The sequence below is a fragment of the Crocodylus siamensis genome, chromosome 2 (genome assembly GCF_052110815.1).
Source record: "Crocodylus siamensis isolate JL-2025a chromosome 2, ASM5211081v1, whole genome shotgun sequence".
Lineage (NCBI taxonomy): Eukaryota > Metazoa > Chordata > Crocodylia > Crocodylidae > Crocodylus > Crocodylus siamensis.
In genome coordinates, this window is record NC_143396.1 from 126,370,551 (window position 1) to 126,392,020 (window position 21,470).

The 21,470-nt window shown below is 41.8% G+C and overlaps 1 protein-coding gene across 1 annotated transcript in view; it reads right to left on the minus strand.

The window, feature by feature from the left end:
- Positions 1-21,470, minus strand: part of ARHGEF38 (Rho guanine nucleotide exchange factor 38) — a 52,086-nt gene that overhangs the window by 6,978 nt on the left and 23,638 nt on the right. The window contains exons 4-9 of the mRNA XM_090034744.1: positions 16,496-16,643; positions 11,642-11,659; positions 6,135-6,334; positions 5,460-5,593; positions 2,852-2,956; positions 1,230-1,352 (exon numbers count right to left, since the gene is read on the minus strand). Coding sequence (XP_089890870.1) covers positions 1,230-1,352; positions 2,852-2,956; positions 5,460-5,593; positions 6,135-6,334; positions 11,642-11,659; positions 16,496-16,643 — 728 coding nt within the window. The remainder of the gene's footprint in view (positions 1-1,229; positions 1,353-2,851; positions 2,957-5,459; positions 5,594-6,134; positions 6,335-11,641; positions 11,660-16,495; positions 16,644-21,470) is intronic.

Sequence of the window (21,470 nt, forward strand, 5' to 3'; positions counted from 1 at the left end):
CAGCTCAATACACAGGACCTAGCTACTACATAATGACTCAAGGAGCATCAATTAGCACCTATAAAACCAGGCTGAGGAGAGGAAAGAATCAATACAGACAATCAACTGACCTAAGACAGAGACAGTCTTGGCACAAGTTTTGGCTGTCAGCAGCTAGGGGTGCAGGGCTCCAGAATCCCCCCTGCACCCACCTTCTCCACAGCTGGCAGGCATTGTGACCTCAGCAGGGGCTACCACCCCTGCAGCTGTCACCCTGCTGCGCCTTAACACACGCAGTGTCACCCATGACACAAGTTTTGCTTGTCTGCAGCTTGAGGTGCAGTTCCCCCCAAACCCCTGCACCCATCTCCTTGAAACCTGGCAGGCTTTGTGGCCTCAGTAAGAGCTACCAGCCCTGCAGTTTTCACCCCCCCTATGGTGTAACAAAGCCGTGACATGAGTTTGGCTTTCAAGAATTTGGGGTATAATTCCCCCCCAAACCCCTGCACCGATATTCTTGAAACTTGGCAGGTTTTATACTCTCAGCAGAGGCTACCACCCCTGCATGTTTCATCCAAATCAGACAAAAAACAACAAAGTTATAGATATTTCATTGATTCTCCATTATACCCTATGGCCAGGTCTCCAAGGCGGCTCTGAAGCTTCGGAGCCGCTTCGGCCGGATCGGATCACGGCCGACTTGCACAGGCCTACCTGAAACCAGATTAAATGTTATGAGATTTAAGTAAACAATTTTGGGTTTGGGGTCATATTCATATTTTCAGTCTTTTCTCCGCAACTGTGAGGGACAGAAACTGCCCTTAAAATAAATAGCTGGGTTCCTTATATTTTCATGATTCCAGGAGCTGAGGGTTTAAGAAAATACCAAATATTACAACACTCCAGATAAAAATCATGAGAGCTGCAATGCTCCTGGTTTCAGCAGAGGCCTGTTTCAATTCTAGAAAATTTATTTTTATCTGGGCTCAGGCATGTCAGAGGCAAAGCCAGTATGAAACTTTAGCCTTTCATCAGAAATTTAGGTTGAAGGGAAACATTCTCCAGCCCTTTGGGGCAGCTGCATTGTTATTAAGTTAACCTAGCAATTGTACATGATTTCATTCAGAAAAATAATTGAAATAATAACTCCAATGGACTCATAAAGAGTTATTTTTTTAAATGTTGAGTCTATGACACTTAGTTTACACATGCTGATAGTTGCATGATATGATCATATTTCCTAAACTCACAAAGCTTTTATAAGGGTTTCCGGTGTTACTCAGCCTTTCTGAATAGTCATTTTCTTCATCACTTTTGTCATGTAAAATATCTTGAAGTTCACTTATACTCTGTGCAGCTAGAAGCATGGAGTCCTAAAAAAGAATAAGGTCAGAATATTAAAATAAATTGATCATTTGCTTTAATTTTAACACAACGTATTTATTAATTCAGAGTGCCACAATATTCCTAGACTCATAGCATTTTTCTGTCTCTGGCACCTATTCCACCCTGAATCAAAACGTGACTGTGTTTATATTCTGTGTATATATTCTCCCTTGTTTTATTCCAAATTTTTCAAAGAATAGGGTTACCACCATTCACCTCAGACAATTGGTATACTAACTCCAATGGTGAGATTTATTAAGTCAAAAGCCATTAAATTAGTTTTTATGGAACCAGCCAGTGCAAGGTCCATGCACTTTTTTGGTGGTACCCTTTAGTGAGACCTAAGTGGGGCTGGGCCTCTGCACAGGGGGATTTCACCCTTAGTGAAGTATCCCCTCAGGATATGGTATCATGAACACTGCTGCCCAAGGAATTAAAATCCACACAGTCTGCAGGCAACACCTGTCAGGTAAACTCAAGGGTCATGGCACGTTTACCAAGTTGGCTGAAACTTTGTGAAGCTTCTACAGACTAAAAACTGCCTTTCCCTATATCATATGTCAGTCAAGGTCAGCTAGTACAGCCCTTTATTTTTAATGGCCCTTGTGGCCTCTGCTAAGTTGACAATTCAGGCCAGAGGGAGAGAAAGCTCACTGAACAAATTGGGAATGAAAGAGTGAAGAAACCAGTAGCTATCTGGAACCCTGTGATGATCATAAAGGTGCTCCTGAACATAGTCCAGTCATTACAAAAGAACAAAGTCCAGTGTTGCCAACTCTCACGATTTTTGGTATGTTCTTAAAGTCTACACTTTGGGAATGTGAAAACCTTAGCTCTTTCTAAGCCAACTTTTTATCTATCTATCTCGATATCTAGATAGCTATAGATATATATTACATATATAAGAAAGAGCCACGTTTTTCACATTCTTGAAGCGCAGACTTTAAGAACAATGCCAAAAACCATGTGTTGGCAATACTAAAAATCCAATGGAAAAGGCTTTATTTCAAGAAAAATCCACTGAAGCACACAGGAGCTAAAGGAAGACATCATCTACGTCGGTATATTTTTCAGGACCTTCTAACTCATATAGCTGCAACCTGAGTAATTTGGGCAGTGTAATGAGGACTAATTGAAATCAACTGCTACTCAACTACAGTGCAAGGTGTGACCCTTGTGGAGTCATGGTGTGCTTCAACATAATGATTGTCCCAAGACAACTTTCTTCCCTCCCCTGCTTTCCACACAACCACTAGTGAGACTTCCTGTGTAATAAACAGAGTGATATAGAATCCCAGTTTCATAGGCTTTTTGCTGTTAATCCCCCAAATGCAGTGGGAATGTAACATTAGGTTGTACATGGGTCTATCATAGGATTGTTTTCATTTCATATTAGATAATACTGCCAGATGTGCATTAAGTGGGGGGTGTATGTGGTTTTGTGTGTGTACATGCATTCTTATGGGTGAAGACATGATATACTCACTTGTAGATGTTGTAGAGAAAGTGAAATATTCTTCACACAGAATTTCACGGTTTTTTCTAAACATCTAAATAATTTTTCCTCCTTATTAAAAGTTTGGTCTCTCACCTAAAATAGATATTTGCACAATTTTTAGGACAGCAATAATTTGGTTAACAAAATGTATGTCTATAAAAATGTGAACAAAGTACTTCAGGAACTCTTCCAAATCTACCTCCTATGATCAGATTTTAAAACAAATAAATCCCAAGATACTAAAATATGCATGATAGTGATTCTGATATTTTGATTTTAGCAGAGCATCAAGATAGCCTGGCATTACTTTAGTGTAGGTGCTTCTACATTTATCAATAATTCTTTTATATATATATACTTACATTTTCGAAGGAAATAGTGAAAACAAAAGCTGTCTTTCATACCACAGCATTGCTTCTTCCAGTGCCCATTAATATAGAGAATGTGCAGCTTTTACTGATGCAGAACCATAGAGCAGGCGGTGCTATGGTTTCTGCGCGGTGCCAGGATTTGTACATATTATAGTCACACTGCTCAGAAAAGGAGTGGTTTGTATATAAAGAAACCCTGAAAAGGTGTTTAAAAGGTTTTCTTTTCTACTTGCTTTGTACCTTAGAAAGATAAAAAATATCGAAGCTGGTCTTCACTAGTTTTGTTGCAGGAGTCTTTGCAGGTCTACAAAAAGTGAATCATAAGCTTGCTTGGCCTCTAATTGAAGAGGATAGAATCCTGAGTCTTTAACAAAAGCATCTCATCGCCAAACTGATTCTCACGTGTTTTAAGTTAAAAAAACGGAATGAAACCAAACAGAAATCAGGAAATTTTAACAGAATGAATAAAACAAGAATTTCCCCTCTCAGTCAGGTTTTACTACATGCTTATTTCTGATGTCATAATCTTGTCAGTCTTCCAGTATGCCGGAGTTTTCAATTAAAAAAAGTAGATTCTCAATTTTCTAATGTAATTATCAAAAAAACACAAAAAAATGGGGGGGGGGTGTTGTATATGTATATTAGGAGGCAGAAATAAGAAAAAAGAAAAGGCACAAACCTTCAGGTCACATTAATAAGGCAAATGTCCGGAAATAAGCAGCTAGAAAAAGTTACTGGGGTTCAATTTTCGAAAGCACCTAGCTCAATTAGTAGGCTAATTCCCCTTGGTTTTCATGGAGAAATTTAGACTTCTAAACGTTTGCGACTCTTTGAAAGTGAAACTTGGGGGCCTAACTGACTTTGCTTTCGAAAATGTTATCTTGATAAACAATCATGTAATTACAACAATGATAAAATAGAGTAGGGGGTTTAATTATTTGCATACTTGGGGAGCAGAGGGGCAAGTGCTAGAGATGGTCAGGGTGGCCAGTATTACCTCCCCAGGGGGCTCAAAGACTCAGGCCACTGCTGCCATGTCACTTTCTACAGCAGCTGCTATAATGATGCAGTATCCCTAAACCCAGCTGCTGTTGCAGTGGAAGAGACTTCCCAGGGCGCTGCCGTTTCAGCACCCCTTCTAAGTCAGCACATGTTGCTGGTGCCCTGCTCACTTACCCATAGTTACACTGGGGTTACATAGTCTAACCTGCAAAGCTTGAACTGATCGGAGGTGGATAGACATTCCCTTTTCATTCCAGAAATGCAGACACACACCCGCAGTGGCTCAGGCTAGAAGCCGGGGGGTAGTAGAGCAGCCCTCCCTTCCCTTCCAAAGTGCTGAGCTGAAGGGGTTTGTGGTCAGGCCCCAGAAGGACGCTCTGATTAGTGAGGGGTATCCCTTCCTCCAGCAGGGAGTTGATAACACAGTGTATCACCCCTAGCTCAGTGTTTATCAGCCCATTAAGAAACACAAAAGCTTCTCTCATTAGTTCAAGCTCTTCTTAAAACTTTTTCCAAGGAAGGAATGGAGGGACATTACCAGCTACCTGTTGATTAGCTCCTAAAAGCCCTAAGCCAACACTGTGCTGTCTGCCTTTGTCCTCTCTGCCACAGTATGGACCATCGCCAGAATGTGGTATGCTAGCTAATGCTGAGAGGTGTCTGTGTAAGGCAGAGGGGAGAGGGGAATCCATGCTTCAGCAGAGTGGTGAGGGGGAGGGAGGGAGCAGGAGGAAGCCAGACAGATGCCCTGTACATGCAGTATCTACCAGAGCTGCAGCCAGGGAGCAGAAGGGAGGAGCCAGCAGAGAGCCCCACCCAACCCAGAGAGCATGCCAGGAAGCTGGGGGACTCTGATTTAACTTAAACCAGGAAGGAATCTGAGACAGACATTACATAAACTGGTTTGACCCAAATCAGTTAAATGTGACATTACATTCAACCAGGTTTATCTCAAACCAGTTTCAGCCATTTTCAAACTGGTTTATGTGCACTGAGCATCTGTTCTGTTACAGGCTTAAACTAGTTTCTGATCACTTATACCAGTTTATGTATATAGCCATAAAGTCCTCTTTCTCTCTGCTGTGGAACATAGGAAAAGATACTAAAAAATGCCAAACAAGTAATATCATGATACCTATTTTCAAAACATTGTCATTAAAAATTCAGTAGAAAAGCAGAACTGAACTATCAATACAAGCTTTCAAACAGATATGACTACACACCTGACCTTCTCCTCTCGTCAAAAGTTTCAGATGGGTAGTAACCCTTTTGGATTTCTTGCTGATGGAGTGAATATTCAGCCTTGAAAACTTCTCTTTAAGAGATTCTTCTTCATCATTCTTCTTATACTTCAGCACTGCAGATAGAAAATTTCACAGCACTAATAATCTGTATTTACCAGGCTCTTACACATCCTGTTTTCTAATATGAAACCATTTGTAACCATATACTTTGATGATGTCACTTTCTGTAATATGGTATGAAAATGATTGAGACGATGAACACTTCATTAGTATCATTGTTAACATGGGAAAAAGGTAGGAAAGTTAAGACTTCAACACAGCGGGTCTGTAAGAAATAGCTTTATTATTATGTGCTAATTATTAGTAATATTTAGAATTGCATCACTAATGCTGCTATGTTAACAAGCTATAATCATTTTTAAACTTTTAGAAATGAAATCTTTGTGATATAGTCTAGGTGTTTGGTTTTAAACTTGAAACCACAATGCAGTTCTTATATCAGTTACACCTTCTCATAACCCAGTCTGTTTTATAGCTCAACTAGAGCCAGAAAACAGCATCTTTGATAACATCAGATGAGTTGAACCCCACCACCCATAACAAGCCAGTCTATGAACCCACTTATAGGGGAGAGTAATGTACATTCTTTCCTACCTAAATCTTTCCTCCTTTTTAGTTCATTGATGTTCACATTAATGTCTTTCACAGCAGCAAGGGCACCTTGGAGTGCCTTGTGGTCTGGGTGGGAAGCAGGAGTTGAATTCAAGAGCTCACAGAGTAACAAGGGATATTTCATCACACGCTGTATAGGTTTGATCATCAGGGATCCCATGTCCATCAAATTTGGTTTTCCTCTATAATTAAACAAACAGATTTTTCCTGTATGGTACAATGTATTGAAGAAACATAATGTATTTTTCCTATCTGGTCAACAAAGCTGATACTGCTTACATTTTGCAGTTGAGGTTTTAACTACTGAAAATACTGAAATTATGGCCCAGTTTTAGACTGAGTGACAGAGATGCAATCCCCATTTAAGTCAAAGATGAGATGCATTCAACAGGATGTCTGGCTTCCTGTAACCAGTTCAGACTTTGTAGACTCCTCATTCTGGTGCCTTAATATCAAAGGTACATAGGTACATCAAAGCAGAGTCTTGTATTCACTTATCGGTGTATACCTTATACCACTTTTCATAGCTCCTCTGAACTTGCCATTATGACCACAGTCATTTGATATCGTCTTAATCATCACATTTTGGTGGTAGTTTTTTGGATTGGACTACAGTTAGTAAAAGGTGAATTTCAAAGGGATTCAAAATTTAATCTGGGCAGACTTCCATAATGATGAAATTTACCTCAATCTTAATAGGACAGGGCAAGCCCTATTCAACAGCTAAGGTGTGGGTGTCCACACCATGGCATCAAGAGCTCAGAACCACATCCCTCTCCCTGCTCCCTGGGGCTTGACACCCTCCAACTCCCTTTCATTCTCCCATGCAGGGCACCAAAAATGCTAGTTACACCTCTAATCCAGATTATCTAGATCTCTTGACTTTCTTATAGTTTCATAGTTTCATAGTAGCTAGAGTCGGAAGGGACCTAGGTAGATCATCTAGTCCGACCCCCTGCCTTGGCAGGAAAGAGCACCGGGGTCAGATGACCCCGGCAAGGTGCTCATCTAACTTCCTTTTAAAAATCCCCAGGCTAGGAGCCTGCACCACTTCCCCTGGAAGCTGGTTCCAGGCCCTAGCCGCCCTGACTGTGAAGTAGCGCCTCCTAATATCTAATCTAAACTTACCCTCCGCCAGCTTGTGACCATTATTCCTGGTCACTCCTGGCAGCGCACGGGGGAACAGGGACTCCCCCAATACCTGCTGATCCCCCCTGACCAGTTTGTAGTTTCTCCTATCATGCTCTTTCCTTTCCCACATGTTACCTCCATCAAGTGACAAACATTCTAAAACCATGACCCCATCTCTTTTTGAAGGTCTTCTTAAGGAATTATTTTGTTTCTTTTTACCTGTCTTTGGGTAGAAGGGCCTCTTTGCTCATAAGAGTGTTCTCAGAAAAAAATCCTGGACAAAATGGGTAACTCTACTACAACCAAGGTACAAAGTGCTGGGGAAGGATTTCCATGAAATACCTCATCCATCTTGTAGGTTTGCATTTTCAAGCAAGGAGCAAGCTATGATTAATAAGGTGAAGGAGAATGGTAAGAGTAAGCCAGCTCTTCATAATAGAAACACAAGGCTGTATGTTTACTACATCCTTAAAAAGGAGCTTATGGAAGGAAGAATAATGATTCCTGAAGTTAGATGTGTGAGGTTATATGCTAGGTGAACCAGAATGTTTGAACAGGACAAGAGAATGAGAGAATGGAAAACAGAGGGAAAGTGTGAAAACAAGGAAACTCCATACAAAAATGTGCAGAAAGATCTTTGCATCCTCCTATAAAATTGCTGCAACACTTCTTATGGCTGACTAATTAATGATTCAGATGCTTTGCAGAAGAGGTATCTGCATATTTAAGCCATCGCTCATGTGCAAGCACTAACTGTAAAGTGTCCAGCATGCCAAAAAGAAGTTTTAACAATAAATCCTTTTAAAGCTTTTGAGTGTCCTTGAGCCTTCTCATTGTTTCTGTTCTTCTGCCCCCACGCTCCCCACATATCCTATATATAGAGAAATGTTTTTCTTTCCTCTGATGTCTGGCAGCAGTAATAAAGAAAATCTTAAATTGTTATTGTTTTCCCTGAAAAGCCCCATGAATGCAAATCTTTAAAAGCTGTCTCATGAATGGAAAAAATCTTCAAGTGTCTTCTCTTTATATGGCTGCTCTTTGGACAGCTGCCCGAGTGATAAACAGCCCTCTGTTCACATATCTGCATGACACAGTCTAGCAATATGGTTTGAAAGATAGGAAGTTTGTTATGAGATAATGACTCCCTGGGGCACGAAATGCCACAAAGTTTAACTCATCTTATTCTACCCTGTGAGATTATCTGATGATAACCACCCTCCATAGATTAGTACTGTTTCTAATATACCCCTTTAGAATACTCTGTAGCCAATCAGAGCACGGCCTTGCCACACAACTTAAACAGATGTGTAACGACTTGTGACATCTATTGTGCAGAAAATTAAGTTGATAATTCATTTGTAATGCTACTTCAGCCACCCAGTCTTATCATGAATTTACCAAGTATTTTAGTGCCATAAGTAGCTGCACTAATCTCATTGCAAATCATTACTGTAGCTTTGCAGTCAAGTAAACACAGCTGGCTTAACTGTAGCGGGTTTCACTGCACGCACTCTACCCTGGATGCAATGCAATAAAGTCAAACACCAGAAAAACCCCTACGTCTAAATAGTTAGTTGGTAAACCATGAAAAGATAGGCAATTGAATCTTTAGTCTGGGTCTCATTCTTTATTTCATAGATAGTTTCCTTGTGGATTCAATGTCACTTTAAAATTGATAGTTTTGTTACTGTGTATATGTGTCATAAAATTATGTTGACATTATTATTTTTAGTGTGCAAATTCACCTTTTCACTATATATATAGGACAAATGATTCTTTATGAATCACATTCTGTTCTCACTCAGACCTGCCAAAGTGTCCAGAAAACTTGGCCCTATTTTCTTGGTACTTGGGGGTAACCCATTCAACAGATACTATTTGATCTTTAAGCAGGCATTTCCTTGTTAGACTAGAAGGTTAAGCATTCTGTAATCTGAAAGTTCCAGTACTACCAAATATGCTTTTAGATAAACATCGTTGTACTTTTTCATTCAGGTTAAACCAGTTATGAAGGGCAGTCAAGGATGAAGAGGCAAAAGATCCTACTGACTTAATCTTTTCATCTTAGTGGCCATTTGCTGCAAGCTAAGGGGTCGAGGATGTTTTAGGCACAAATCTAAGAAAAGTGAGAACACCCCAAGAGAAGGTATTCCCAGAGCTCTCCACCATTCAAGGAGCAACGTTCCTTTGTACTCTTGAAGCTCCTGCTACACATTACCAATATTACGCAATTAACCCATTAATCGCACAATAAATTTAGACCAGCCACACATGCAAAGTAAAACTAGCCACAAGGGCAAAATAATTATTACACAATTAACTGGTTAATCATGCAATAGACTTGGATCAGCTACATGTGCAAAGTAATTATCACACCATGAAAATGACTACTGATCCAACCAGCTATAAAGCTGGTGCTTGAAAATGTGAAACAGTTCTATATTTCTAACCAGCTTTAATTTGAACATGTAGCAGGGCCCATAGGAGGTAACTGCTTATCAGAGACGATCATAACAGGGTGCAAGGCCTGGGGCAAATCAGCCTGTGTGGGGCCCAGACGCAAAGAAGCCAGCAGAGGTGGCAGCGGGGAGGGCAGGGCGAGCAGCCAGATGCAAAGCTGGTGGCACCGCAGAGCCAAAGCTGGTGGCAGTGCAGAGTCACCAGTACTCAGTAGCCCTGCAGAAGGAACTGTGGCCACTCCACCTGGATCCGTGGGGCCCGGGTCAGTCTCCCTGATTCGCTTATCCCCCCCAGGGATGGCCTTGCTTATATATCCTTTAAATGCAGCTAGAGATTCACAATCTAGTATTTTGAAGGAGAAAAATGTGTGCTAATTTCAGATAGGGCAGTGCAAGTCAGTGCATTTGTTAACACTGTTCATATATACACAAACAATGTTGCCATGTCAGGTGTTTTTAATCAATATGCTCCTGATATTTCAGGGTTCTCCCAAGGTACATCTATATACCCAGTCCCCATCACTCTTAGCAGGAAACGTGCTTGGCCATGTTTTGCCTACCAGCTCCCACTTGTATAAGCCAAACTGGAAATGTGATGGAGAAACCACTCTGGGGCTGCTGTTCACTTCTGTCTCCAGTGTGCTTGAGAGGAGCCATGGGAAACAGCCCAGGAACAGCTTTAATGCTGTACTTCTGAATTTTATACATGTAAGTGGGTAGGCAAAGTATGTGTGGTCATGTTCCTCCCAGAATGCACCAAAGACACAGTGTAGGCATATCCTTAACTCCCAGCTCCTGGAGTCATAAGCATATGTGAGAATTTCAGTTAGAAAGAGAACATTTTTATTTGTAGAAAAAAATCTTGAAAATATGCACTATAAAGATAAAAAATACAACAGTCAATTGCTCAGCCTGCCCAAAGTTTATGTATTTAAGTTTCATCATTTTGAAGCTAGCATCAATTTTTGGGAATCCTGCCCGACCTTACTGGCAGGGCTGACCATGTGACATCCAAGCGCGCACACAGTCATATGTCTGGGGTTTGTTTTCTTAAATGACACTTTAATTTAGTATTTCTTCTCTTTCAAGTTTTTGCCCACTCTTTTAGGTACTTTAAGAATTTATCCATCTTTATAACTATCCTTCTTCTATATGTTAATATTGTTGTCTAGAATTGTAAATTTAAATGTATTGGTTCATTTATATCTTCCTTACAACCCTCTTCATGAGTATCTTCCGAACCAATGATGGCCCTGTGCATCTTTAAAACCTATAGTCTAGAAATATGCCCTCCTTTATTGCTTTACTTATGGGAGAAGAAACAGTCATAATCTTGGAAACAATTTCATCTGAGAATCTGATATGAGTCAAGAAGGTTCACAAAGGCCTGATGAGTGCTATTTTAAGAGAGTCTAGAAGGGCTGTGTGTCCAGAGTTTAAATCTCTAGTCTTCAAATCTTTCCTGGTCTAGTCTTGGATTTCAAAGGCCAGCACTGTTTTTTGAGAAGCACTCATTAGAACAGCAGGAGTTTGTGAGCATATCTTTTATGAAGGAAGGTGATTATAGCAGGCTCCAAAAGAACAGGGAACCACATTAACCAGCTCCATAAACCAGAAGTTTAAAAACAGGCTGCAAAGATGGCACAATAGTCATTAGAAAACTGAACAGATTTGGAAAAATTAAGACTGGAAGTCTTTATTGCCCATGTCTGGAAGAAATCTATTTCTTGTCACTGCACAGGATTGACTGGGTTGCTAAAACAGTGCCTTTGTTCTGAATAGTTCTAAACATGGCTTTCAGCATTTTTCTATATGAAAATAAGTTGTGTCTTTTAATAAAAAGAGACAGTACTTTATTTCTAAAAAGCAACAATATCTACTAAATAGCATGATACTTACTGTTTCTCGTATATTTTTCTGCAAGAAGAGAAAACAAAACAAATATTAGTTTCTTCATAAGAAAAATTATGCTGACCATGGTCAGGTTCACTGATATGCTTCACTGAAGCAATGCAGCTGTAACTGGCCAGTTAAGCTAGTTTTATGGCTGCTCTGTGTCCTGAAATTGCACAAAGTAGCCAGAGGGTACCAGCGAATAAAACCCTTAATCTTCTGGAAAAGACAGCTCTTAATGGGAAAGGACTCTAATGAACCAGACTTTGGTTATAAGGCCCAACCTTTGCATATATAGTTTTACATGAGTGAGTTCAGGACACTGTGCTAGTAGTAATTAATGATAAGTCCTAACTACAAAATAACTCATCAATAAAAGAAAATGAAAATAGTTGGGTTGCATATACATCCCCTCTATTCTATTTAAATAGAAATACCAGTAACATTTTTTTAAAAATGAAACACTGGTACGGTTCAGTCTTTTTTAAATACAGGATCAGTTAAAACAGGGATGGGCAATTATTTTGGGCAGAGGGCCACTTACTGAGTTTTGGCAAGCCATCGAGGGCTGCATGACAGGGATCCAGGGGCAGATAAATATTAATTTTCTACATTTTTTAGGGGCCCTGTGGTCTGGATAGATTGGCTTGGCGGGCCACATTTTGCCCGCCCCTGGTTAAGAGGTTTACTCACTGAAAAATTCTTTTTATAAGTTACATGTCATGTTAAGGTTTTCCAAAGTCAAATACTTGTTACTTTATCATAGGTGATGCATGGAGGGAAACAGGGGACACATACCCCCTGAGATTTTTATGGCAATGACAGAACGGCTGCAGCCCTGCTGGAGCCAGGGCCTGGCAGCAGTGGGACAGCAGCAGAGCTATTTCTGCACTGACAGTGGGGCATGGGGCTGCATGGCAGCACTAGAGTTGGCAGTGGTGGTAGTGGCAGTGGCATTGCAAAGATGTGCCTGCCCAGTGTCAACACTTACACTTCATTTATGAATTTCATACAGCAAGAAACAAGCAGGCTGTGCTGGTGGGTTGGAAACAAACATACCCATGTGTACATTGACAAAGAATATTTGAATAAAGATATGATTAAACTTAGAGATAGAATTTGACTGTTGGACAATGTGATATGTTTACAAGAACACTGGAATTAGAAATTTAGCATCCTTCCATACCTGATTTCTCTGTTGTCAAATGCCAGGCAATTCCCCACTAGCACTATCATCCGCTTTTTTTCTGCCAGCGCACCCACAAGCCCTATCACCCACTGTTGGCTAACAGCGTCAGGGCAGTGGTGCTCCCACTACAGCTCTGTAATGCTAGCACTGTGTATACATCTGCCTCTTAAGTGACCAAGCATCTTCAGTCTACAAATAAAGCAGATCATTTCCAACATCATTTAATTTATGCCAAAATAATTCCCTTGGCTAAACTAGTATACAGTATCACCTACAAGTATAGCCATTGTTGGAATATAGAGGCGCCTATACATGAGCAGTGAGGCTGCTCTGATGTGCTGTAATTACATCAGCAATACTTAATCCTTTTGAATCTTAGGTCATTTATGCACGTGCTCTGGGAGTTGGGGGTGTGCTTTAATTAGAGTAGCCCTAAGTGCCCAGAGCGTCAAGTATATCAGCGGCTCCATGCTTAAAAATGGCAGTGGATGCGCTTTATCAAAAGCTTGTCAAAAACACTTTAATTAAAGCACCCCTGCTGTCATTTTTCAGCACAGAGTCACTGATACACAAGATGCATAAGATGCTCCAGGCACTTTAATTAAAGTGGCTCTTGGAGTTGCTCTGATTAAAGCATTCATCCCTCCCCACCACCACTCCCAGAGCATGTGTATAAATGCCCTAGGATTCTAAAGGATTAACTGTGGCTGATGTCTCTGAGACAGTTGTCTCTATGTTCCCTGGAATTTCTGGCATGTTGAAACTCCAGTCAGCTGGAGGAATGAGAGACAGGTCAAGGGTAATGAAATATGATCAGATTTGCACAGATGTGCAGCTCACATAAGAGTCCTGATATGGAACTGGGTTAACATAAAGCTTAGTTAAGTATGGACAGCCCCTTCAGTAACTGGGACCCAGTTTCAGTCTTGTTTTATTTGGTAAGACTTTGCCAACCAAGTTTTTTTTAAAGAAGTAACATTTCTGAACAATAACTGTTGTGGGCACCCTGATGCATTATATCCTAGGGTGGGTCTGTATCTTAGATGGGAGGAACTCTGCTTGCCTTTTGGGCCTGTGCTTTAAGGTAACGACAGGTCAGCTGAGTTTGGCTATACATTTTGGTTGTGTATGTTCAGCCCATTTTTACTAACATTTCTGGCACTTGCTGAAGTGGACATATGTTCTGCCTGCCACCTCTATGGACTGATAAAAAAACCCCAAACAAAATGCAATGTATGCAGTGGCTATTTTCTTGATTTCCCTAAAAAAGTTTAAAGGTTAACCACAAAATAACAGCATGACGAAAGGCTTCACTGGATGCATCTACACAAAATGTTTACTTCAGAGTAGACTAATTAGCTCTGCAGTAAACATATCACATGTACACATGTGGCCCTATTAGGCTGCAGGAAACTAATTACCTATGGGTAGTACTTGTAAGTACTTACATTTACAAGTACAATCCTGCTGCCGAGTTTTTTATTCCACAGTACTACACATGTAGATGTTTATATGGCTGACTGGAGCACAAGGATGCTTTGATGCAGGGACTGCTTGCCAGCTAGTCCTGCACTGGAGCACCCTCATGCCCCTGCCAGCCCTTCCCAGCATATTGAGCTGGGTTGGAGCATCCCTGGGGTGGTGGACTGACCTCCCTGGGCCTTCATGAATGTGCTGTGATCCGGGCTTTCATCAACTTGCTGCGGTCCCAGGAGCATGTGTAAACATGGCACCAGGGAGCTATAAACTCTAACACAATAAGCACTGTTTATTGATTCACCTTAATAGCCCATGTTGGTGCACCCATTGTGCCATAAGTTAGAGTCACTTGCCGCTATGAAAAATTTAGCAAAGCTTTGAATGGCTCACATTTCTCAGCTGTGATATCACAGAACAGGAATTTTCTTACTGGTTATCAGTGGTTACATGTAGGGGATGTGTGGGAGTGCATGTGCACCTCCTGAGAGCACTGATGCACCCCCTGACCAGCTGTACTCGCCATTTAGGCGATGGGCAGGGGGAGCAGGTGGGAGTGCCAGTGCCCCCCCCCCCCGCCAGCCCAGACCACGGAGTGGAGCACCATTGTGTTCCTAGAAGTGGCCAGCCACTTCTAGAAGCGGCCGCAGCGATTGGCCGTCTCGTGATCAGCCTGCTGTGGGGGACCCCCCCACCCCAGTCAGTGAGATTGGCTATGGGGGGACCTGCCCCTGGGTTGCTGGGGGGGGACACGTGCCCCTCCCGACTAAGGCAGCACCAGTCACCCATGCCGGTTATATCAACTAGGATTCAAGAGGCAACATACAATCTTGCATGTCTGTGTACACATGGACTCTACCTTTCATCCATATTTTCTTCCACCTCCCCTGGCCTCAGCAATAAAGATAGGTTAGTGACGGTAACAGCTTCCACTGATTATCTGGGAAAGAATATAGTAAGATGGCCTTAGGGGCATGCCTGACCTTCCTTTAGCTTTCAACCCTGAGTTTATTTGGAAATCTGTTTCTTTCAGTTTTCAGGTAAGGGCATCTGCAACAGGGTGGTCTGGCAGGCAGCCCTGTTGAACAGGCCCAGCTGTGGGCATTTAGATAATGAGGGAGTATTCTGTTAGTAGCTAAAAAACTCCAGAGAGGGCAGCAGGAGCCGCCTGGGTGAAGGAGTAGTTTGCAGGCAGGAGGTAACTGGAACCCAAGTAAGTCTACTACCAGACTGGGGCTGTGCTATTGTATTGGGCCAGGGCTAAAAGGCCCCTCCCATTGCCTGGAGAAGGGTTAAAGACTTCCAGTTACTGCTTTATTTGTCTGTTTGGTGCAAGGACTATGGTTTTGTATTTAAAGGGAGCAAAGTCAGACGGTAAGGCCGAAGGCTTATCAACCTGCTTAGTACAACTTTTCCCTTAATAGGCAATCCATTAGTTAGAGACTTTGAAGTACCTCCCACAGATGTCTCCAGCAATGCCTACTCAAAGAAAGTAAATTTCTATTGGCGTGCTCTGTTTGGAATTTGGAGACTGGGATAGTGGTGTTCTGTCCCAACAGCTAACACAGATTCATTTCAGAGATAGGAGCTGTTATCCCCCTTCCTCCTCAAACCTGAATGGGACATCTCAGAACTGCTGGATATGGAAGAGGTGGAGCTGAGCAAACTCGCTGCCATCCAAACCACCCTAGCATGTGATTTCTAAAATCTACAATGCAGCCTATCCAATACTGCAGTCAGTTCAAATCCCCACAGTCTGAAAAAGCTCTAAGGATATAGGAAAACCAATAGGCTGTCAGAGAAAACAAATGGTTATGTGGTATGATATTTTAATTCCAGTTTATGGCACATTCCCATTTGACAGAATTGCTGTAAATAGGGGCAGAGTGTGGTGGGGGCTGGGCAGGATCTTATCCATGTCTGACTTTATGATGCTGCAATTTTCTGCCGGTGTGGGGCACTGAAGCTCAGGGAAAAGAAACCTTCCTTGTGCTATTTTTGGCCATCTTCGAGAGAACGAAATCTAATCATGGCCTCTGGCTTGTCATCTTTTCATGAAAGCCGCATAAGCCAGAGCTCCCAGCAAGCCTCATAAACCTCTGGATTTACAGGGGACCTTTCATCTCCATCCATTTAAAATGTTCCCTGCCAGGCAGCTGACTATGGACGGAAATCATCATTTGAAAAGATCTTACTTTAAGGACTGTACACAGTGTCTTAAATGCTGCTTCAGTTCTTCATCCTTTTCATAGGATTCCAGCATGGTGTGTGCCTCGTCGTGGTGATAGCAATATATTTTATATGTGTCTTCTAGTGGGCCTTTAATCTGCAAGAACACTTCCCCTGTTAAAGGGAAAAACAAAGTGTGTCAGGCCAGACAACAGCATCTCAGAAGGAGTTTTATTATTCCACAACATTAGTCATGAGCTAAAAAGGCCAGTTCCTACTTTACTTTGCTCAGAAACTACCTTGTGTGTTTATGTGCATTATTTATTAAATGTATCTCCCGGCTGCTCATTTTTCTTGTAGCTGGGCACCATTATATTAGTATGAAAGAACAAAAATTCCCTCAGGAAAAAGGATGAAATGCTCCCCCCTGCTTGTCTCCCAGCTTAATGCCTCTTACAAGGAAACCAAACTGGATGATTTAGCTCTTTAAGGAAAAAATGGTGTTGTGTGTGGGCTGGCAGGGGGAAGGACTATAAGCATGTTAATTTTCCCTTTGACGTTTTTTTCAGCTGCTTATAAACCTAAATGAGTTGTAACAGGAATAATGACTCCCGCCTTCTGTTAGTCCAGTCGTTTTTTTCCTTATCATCTGTTGTGCAGAGCAGCATGGCAATAACAATTGAGGCCCAGGATAGAGTTTCTCTTCACATCATTGAGAACCAAAACAAAAAAACAAGACTCCTCCCCTCCCTGCCAAACCAAAAAAACACTGTGGGTTGGAGTCATTATTATTCAGCATTTCAGTTTACGTGCAACCCAACAGGAAATAGGAAGAAAATAGCATGCTTACATTTTCTCCCCACATATCATTTTTCTTGTGAGACCAAAAGTTGGGTTTTTCCAAGGAGCTTAAAGAAGTTGCACACCCATCTCCTACTGAATGGCAGTAGGATTTGGGTGCCTAACTGTCTTTACCAGCTTTGAAAATCCCAGCTGAAATACCGTAGCTGGGCTTTCTTGTAATAAAGGGAAATTAAGTTTAGTGGAGAAGCAGTGTTTGGCTGAAGGTTTTTTTTTCCTATTCTTTCATCCTTATGTGACTGTACTCCATTCAGTGGCAAGAACTGTATATAGTATACTGGCACCTTAGAACTGTATATAGTATAATAATGATTATAATAGCGGGATCTACTGTGTTGAGCTTCTATTAAAAAGTTACATCTGTATGAAAATATCAGATGCTCCTCCTTTTGTAAACAGGATTGGAGTTACAGCAATGGTTATTAAGGTTAAAACAGAACAACACACTAATTGGGAGCCATCTATTCATTAGGAGACCAAGCACAGTGCTGTCAGACAGACTATACATTTTGCCTCACCGCCTGACCGCAGCATTGCATCTCATAATACATTACATGAACTGCTCTGTCTTGAAGTGAAAAGTGATTCAGTTACCACAGTAACAGCTCAGGGTTTCTTTCCATAGCAGTGGAGGTTAACTGGACTGTCTAATGCAGGTTGGTTTTAAGGTGTGAATAGGGGAATAATAGTGACTGGAGCCAAGACCAAAGTTCATTTCACTTACTATCAGGCCACAAATCAGAAATGCCCCAGAATCCTGTAGTCAGTGGTACTTAACACATTCATCATTTCTTATTTTGTGTCCTCTATGGTAAATGCTAATGCTAGCCATGTTCATTGCAGTCTGACTGTTCCATAACTTTTGTAGAGGCTATTATTATGCAACAATGTAAAGGAAACTCTAACATCTTTTTCCCAGGTCCTGTTCCCATATAATCTTATTCTCAGAGATGCTGAGTACCCACAGTTTCTACTGACTTCAGTGGGTACTGCAAGTACTCAGCATAGCCCATTGTGCAGGAGGGCATAGCTCAAACTTTACTGATGACCATTTTCCAGTGGAGGGATCCACCCTGTAAAGCAGTGGTCTCCAACCTTTTTAAGTAGGAGATCACCTTTGGCATTTAAAAGCAACCCAAGATCTACCGTGCACCACTTCTACCCTTCCCCCCCAGCAGGTAAGTCTGTGGGGAGGGAAGGTGTGGGGGGGGAGATCAAGGCAGAGGGAGAAAAAATTATTTGGGGGTGCGCCTCCCCTGCAGGTAAGTCCTACCTGGCCGGGGCCCCACTCAACTTATCCCTGCTCCTGCCTTTGCAGTACTGTCCCTCACCACAGAGGCCTCAATCTAGCCCCCACCCCTTCCCAACCCCACAGACTGACCTGCTGGGCTGGGGCATGCACATACATGTACATAGGCACTCAGCCCCCCACCTCAGCTTCTGATCAACTCCAAGAAGCTCTGAGATCTACCGCAAGAGGCTCTGAGATCTACTGGTAGATTGAGATCCACTGGTTGGTGAACACTGCCATAAGGGCTCAGCACATTTGCAAGTGGGAAACTAAACCGCACGTGTAGGCACATGCACAGATTAATGAACTGCAGTGCAATGAGGACACAGGACTTGCTGTTTTGCTTTTCAAATTCTTTACTATTTAATAAACTAATTTATTATAGTGGGCACCTGGGACTGCTCTGGTGGACCTCATACACCCCACAGATTGTGAGTTGTGCAACAGGGGTGGCCAACCATTGACATGCCTGCCACAAGTGGCCTGGGCAACCTGTGTGTGTGGCACACCATAGATCAAAGAGGTGGCAGGAAGCAAAGTGGCACGTAGGGCATGGAGTCAAAAGCAGAGCAACAAATCAGGTGAGGAGCACAAGGTGTGGAGCAGAAAGCAAAGCAGTATATTGGGCAGGGACCAGAAAGCAGCGCAGCAGATCAGGTCAAGGAAGGAGATAGCAGTGGCACTTGGGATGGCACGGGGTTTAATTTGTAGTATGCATGCCAAAAGGTTGGCTCCACTGCCTTAGTGTATTTACCACTTAGAAGAGGTTGGGATTTCTGCAACACAGATGCAAGCTACAGACACACAGCTCAATTTCATACATTTCCATCTAGAACCAACATTATTACCTATGCCCCTAAAGTATATGATGCCCACAAGATCAGTTGTTTAGTGTGGTGTGCCACAATGCCAGATTAATTAACAATCATTTATGTTGTTGCTAAAGCAGAATTTATGGACTACTTTGTATAAACCCTTTCAGACCAGGTCCATTTCCTAAACTGTTTAGTCCCAGTATATCTTTAGGGACTGGTTTTATAGTAACTCACAGAGTCACCTGAATAATCTGGGAAATGCAATGCTAACTGTTGCTCTCGTGCTACATTTTAGAATATTTTGGTAAATTGGTCTTGATGAAAGCCCAGCAAGGTTTGAGCAAGCAGAGTAATCTTTCCCCACAGCTTTCTGTGGGGTTTCCTGCTTCTACAACAATGGGGAGCAGGAAAAAAAAAGGGAATCCAACAGTATCTCTAAGCCTTATTGAGATTTCTAAAATGTCATATTCCGGTCAAATCCAAGCTCTATAAACAGAAGGAAAAAAAAATAAAGGAGTAAGTGAATTGGAGGAAAACTGGGAAGGGTGTGCAATCTCTGTTCAATGCACTACTGTACTCAAAACAGCCAACAAGATGTTAAGATGCATAGATTGTGACAGAAAACAATATCAAGTTGTTAAGGGTATGTCTACAAGGTACAATGCAATAATATTCAGATACCCAAAAAACTGGCATCATCAGCACAGCACTTGGCCTGGGCTAGCTCTCCCAGCCTTCTGAACAAGAGCAAGCTCAGTTACCTCTGCACAGCACTGCACTGTGCTGTGTATGCATGCCTTCTAATATCTCCTCACCTGGGATGCTAAATTTAGTTGCGGATATTTATTCTCAAAAAGACTATTGGAGCAGTAAAGCTGGTCCAAAGATAGGAACCAAGAACAATTACAGGCATGGAACGTGCTAGATAAGGAGAAAGACTGAAAAGACTGGGACAATTTAATTTAGATGAAGTCAGTATAAAGGAACATGAAAGGTGTATCCAAAACAATGCAAGCTGTACATGATCTATGGGTGTTCCTGTCCTACTACAAGAATTAGAAGACTTTCAATGAAACAGGGCAGCAAATTTAAAACTATGGTCCTGGTGCCTGATGTGAATGCTGATGCAAGATGGACCTTCCCTGGTACAACTTCACTGATGTCCTTGTACCAGTGCGAGCTTAGCTAATTCAGAAAAAGCCTATCTCATTTCTGGTATTAGACTGTGAATTAGCAGTCCAGCTCCACTTCACTGTGCTTGGTTGTTTTCAAGATAGTACATTAGGAAAGGTCTACATGCAATGTATATTTTAGAATCTAGCTGCTTAAAGGTGAGTTAAAACATCAGAAATTATAGCTGGGATTTTTCTTTGCTCCTCTTCACCAGGGCAATTGTGTCTTTTGAGACTTGCTTTTACAAATCTTACTGTGAATATTGGAACCCTATTGACAAAATTATCTTCACATGCAATCCCTTTGTGAATGCTAAAAGTTACTGTTTCTCTAATAAATTTGAACCCTCTGCTCCCAGAGACTAAAGAGACAAAAATGGAATTTCTCTCTAGCTCCATTGGTCTACAAGGTTAGGGACAGAAATTTCTCATAAACTGGTATAAAAGATCAGAAACCAGTTCAGTTCTCTAACACAACAGAAGTTCAGTGCTTGCAAACTGGCTGAAACTGGTTAAAGATAAATTTGGATTTATGTAGTATCAGAGTTAACTGATTTAGGTTAAGTTGGTTTATTGAACTTCTGTCCCAGATGCCCTTCAGAGTCAAGTTAACTCAGTTCCCTGACATAGATTTCATAGACATTAGGTCTGGAAGGGACCTCGGGAGATCATCGAGTCCAGCCCCGGGCAGGAAGTCAGCTGGGGTCATAGGATCCCAGCAAGATAAGCATCCAATTTACTCTTGAAGGTGTTCAGTGTAGGTGCTTGAACCATCTCCGCTGGCAGACTGTTCCAGACCTTGGGGGCTCGGACAGTAAAGAAATTCTTCCTTATGTCCAGCCTGAAACGGTCTTGCAGGAGT